General features: G+C 36.4%; 1 protein-coding gene across 2 annotated transcripts in view; it reads right to left on the bottom strand.

Moving 5' to 3' along the window:
• Positions 1 to 943: 943 nt before the first annotated feature.
• LOC107734137 (sodium/potassium-transporting ATPase subunit beta-2-like) overlaps positions 944 to 3,877 on the bottom strand; it is a 12,167-nt gene continuing 9,233 nt past the window's right edge. For both annotated transcript variants that reach the window (XM_016546000.1, XM_016546001.1), the window contains one exon: positions 944 to 3,408. In XM_016546000.1, the coding sequence (XP_016401486.1) occupies positions 3,241 to 3,408 (168 nt within the window). In that variant the 3' untranslated portion in view covers positions 944 to 3,240. The remainder of the gene's footprint in view (positions 3,409 to 3,877) is intronic.

Here is a 3,877-nt window from a genome sequence, read left to right as displayed (position 1 = left end):
TCTAATCAGATTCAATGATCTATGCTAAGCTACAGCTAAAAGTGCTACCACCAGACCCTGAGATTGGCTGAATGGATTCGAAAACAGTAAAACTCAACTGTTTAACTCTAGGGGAGTTGGAAAATGAGCCTATTTTCAAAAATAGTGGAGTGTTCCTTTAAAGGGGGTGTCTAATGCTAATCCATGCATTCTGACTTAGGCTATTTACACTGTTTAAAAGAGTTGGATTCTCATGGCTAAACATGGCCAAAGTTTCAAAAAACGAGTTGGACATATAACGAGTATTTCTGTGCCAAATACACTCCTTCAGTTTCGGAAAGTTTTTTTCGACTATGACCCTGTATGACGTCATAAAGGGCGGAATTCCTTGTATGGGCACTTCTCCCGGACAAGCGCCGTTTTATACAGTCTGTGAGAGCGCGCACATCAACCAGAGCGAAATTGGGGTTACTGAAGTCGTCGGCAGCGCTGCACAGGACTTGCTTGAGAAGGATTTATCATTTTGTTTTTAGACCACGAAATCAACAGTGTCATTAAAGAAGTGTTTTTGGTTATGAGTGTAAAATAACCTTTGTTCAGCTTCCCAAAGAACCCAGTTTGTTTCTCCAGGGCAGCAAGGAGTTGTGCGAATTTGTTTGTTTGTTCTTGGCATTTCGGTGACTAATGTTTTATAAACAAATTAAATAAAATTTAAGTCAATAAACTAAGTTTTTGTTCCTGTTTTATTTATGTCGATGTCACAGCTTGCAGACGATCTCAACGCAAAAGCTTTGCGTGCTCCTGACTCTTTAGCTCCGCCCACGGCACGCCTCCAGGAGCTTGACTGTTTTCAGAGAGAATGGTAAAGCTGTATCTGTCTTTTATAAATCTGATCAAAACTAAAGACTCTAAAGCGATATGAAGGATGCAGTATATACAAAATTAACATGAGATTGGCAGAAACTGTGTGTTATGTCCCCTTTAATATACTTCATACATTCTCCAGCTGTTACATGCTTTTTCATAAATGATCAACAAAAATAGAAATATAGGTTCATTGAGAATATAGGACATTTTCTATATTATATGTGATTTTAAAATACATATAGCCATTCTCATCTATATATTAATTTAAATATACTAATAAATAATCCTCTTCATGATCAGCCAATCTAAAGGAAAATACAAATATAGTATGTAACTTTTCTTTATGCACCAAATGGACCCAAAATATAAATATATTGCTTTTCAGAAGATTCATGTATATTGAAACATATGCTAATACACTAGTTCACCAGTAGAAACAGTCGGTGGCATGGGAGAGGCACAGCACAACTGTTACACTAGGGGCGCTGTTTACAAAACCATTATCTCAAAGCCTGCATGCACCAAAAACTGCACTTATCATAGATATGTATTTTTTTCTCTCTTTGCCTTCTTGTGCACTCCAGAGTGAACTAGTGTACAGGGTCAAGTTAATGATATGTGATCTGGGGCCTGAGGTGAATGAATATTTAATTCTGTTGATTTGAAGCTTTCTCTGCTGGGTCAGATAACAACCTCACCATGCACAAACATAAAATATGCACTATACAGACACAAGAGGAAAACACAGACGCACATTTGAAAGTGATCAAATGTGAAGAAGCGTTTTGTCACTCAACTAAATATTTTTCAGTAAATGAGATGACACTTAATTTATAGATATATGGATGGATGGATACTTTTGAGGAAATGTTGTAAAGCACCATACCCATTTAGGATTATCTAGTGAGATTAAAGGATTAGGGCATTAGAGGAAGTGTACACTTGTCAGTTCTATGACTGAGTGTATGCTCTTATATACTGTATGAACTCTCCACAAGACACTTCTCAGAATGGAGCATGAGGTGTAGGCTATATGCTCAGAGAGTGAGTTTAGGTGTTAAACAAAAGAGAGAGAAATTAGTTTTTTTTTTAAAGAGAGATTTAGAAAAATGAGAAATGAGGTGGGTTTTTGTTTTTGTTTGTTTTATTGACTTATGCAGGGTAAGGACTGGGATGGATTCACTTCTGTCTTCCTTATCAGCAGAAACATAAGCCTGCTGCTCCTGCTCTTATAGTCTCTCTATCTCTCTCTATGGTTATGCTTAGAGTCACTTCCAACAAAACCCAAATATATAGATAATTGTGCACAAAGATTAACATAAAATAAATCAAATCAAATAAAACACACACATGTAGGAATCCACACACACACACACACATATCAAACACACTTTTTCTATCTAGTTTTCAGAATTTAAACTGAACCCAGGCCTGCTGTCATCCTCTGAGCCGGTGCAAATCAATACAAAACATCATATCCCCTCACCATGTGAGACAAATTGGATTACACATGCCAAAAAAAAAAAGTAAAATACTGCAAAGACCTATTTTACATATAAACAAACTTAAATAGACACGCCTCATGATAAATGAAACGTGACACACTTCATCATATGAAACCAACAGGAATGCAGTAATGTGAATGTATCAGTTTTCTTGTGTGTTGGAGAGAAATGCAGAGCTGACGTCATCGTGCACAGCATTATCTACATATTGGTATATAAAATATCCTTTTCACTTATAAAGCCACAAATCAGACAGAGAAGAGGTTTCAATACCACTCTTCAGAACTGATACACACATGCAAAAAAAATAAAAAAATTATATATATATAAAAATTCCTAGCAGTCAAGAGATGCTCCAAACACACATGAGATCATGCCACATTAATTCATAGACACCTTCTTAAATTAATTAATGATACTGAGGGAAGAAAACAGCATATTTATTAGATACTGAATTTTTCTTTTTAAAAAAATAAAATAAAATAATATTCCTTTCCTAATATTGTTTTAATAGTATATATTATTTGCTCTGAATTGCTCTGATAGCTGAGCATGCAATTAAAATTTCAGAAAATAAATACTGTATCTCAACTCATACATGCTAACACACACACACACACACACACACACTGATGTACACACATAAATACACACAAAACAACCTTGCTAACTCTCTACAACCTCACTACAGTCTCAAATGAAATAAAAAAAAACATATTTCTTTGAAATGTTGAAGTATTACTCTATGCTCTGTCTGTGCTGAGGATTGCTGTGTCTGGCTTATGTCTCTAGCTGTGCCTTCTGCGCATAATCATGCACTCTTTTAGATGTGGAGGACCTATGTGTGTCTGTGTCTGTGTGTAAAAGAAAGGAAAGCATTTTTGCCTATTTAATTTCTGGAGTTGATCCTCAGTTTGAAGGAAATGCGCCCTGCAAACTTGTCTCGTTCACTGCCCTCTGGAATGTTGTTAGCGTTGATTCTGCACTCCACGTTGACGTCCTCATTCATGGTGATGTTGAGGAACTTAATGGCCACTAAAGGCTGAGAGTAGTTCACCTGCAGCAGAAGAAGAGTGAGATACTGTAGGAAGATTTTGTAAGAACAAGGCTGTTTTATTAAAGGTGGCCTAATAAAAGCTGTTTTACATTATTGGAGACTTTGTTTACTACATTTCTACAATGGTAACGGGCAACTTTTTCTCTCCCTTTTCTGTGATGCCCCATCCACGCCACTAGGTGTCAGTATCAGCCAAGTATCATATCAGCACAACATAAAATACTGATTGCACCTTTAAAGTCAGCATGAAACGTAAAATGAGAGGGTCTTTCCTTCCATATTGTGACATACATCTGAGTGAAACAGATTATTGGAAAAGAAAAAAAGTAGGATGGGGACGGGTTCTATCCATCAGTTGTTGATTGGATGGAGGCAGATCTGAATGCAGTCGACATGTCACCAGAGAGAAGTCTGCCATTTCAGTGGAAGATCAATTTATGACATTTTTATGAATAATTAAAAATTGTAA

Source organism: Sinocyclocheilus rhinocerous, unplaced genomic scaffold (genome assembly GCF_001515625.1).
Source record: "Sinocyclocheilus rhinocerous isolate Xijiao unplaced genomic scaffold, SAMN03320098_v1.1 scaffold1121, whole genome shotgun sequence".
In the NCBI taxonomy this organism is placed as follows: Eukaryota; Metazoa; Chordata; class Actinopteri; order Cypriniformes; family Cyprinidae; genus Sinocyclocheilus; species Sinocyclocheilus rhinocerous.
The sequence above is the reverse complement of the archived record's forward strand: the minus strand, read 5'-3'. Positions and strand labels throughout refer to the sequence as shown.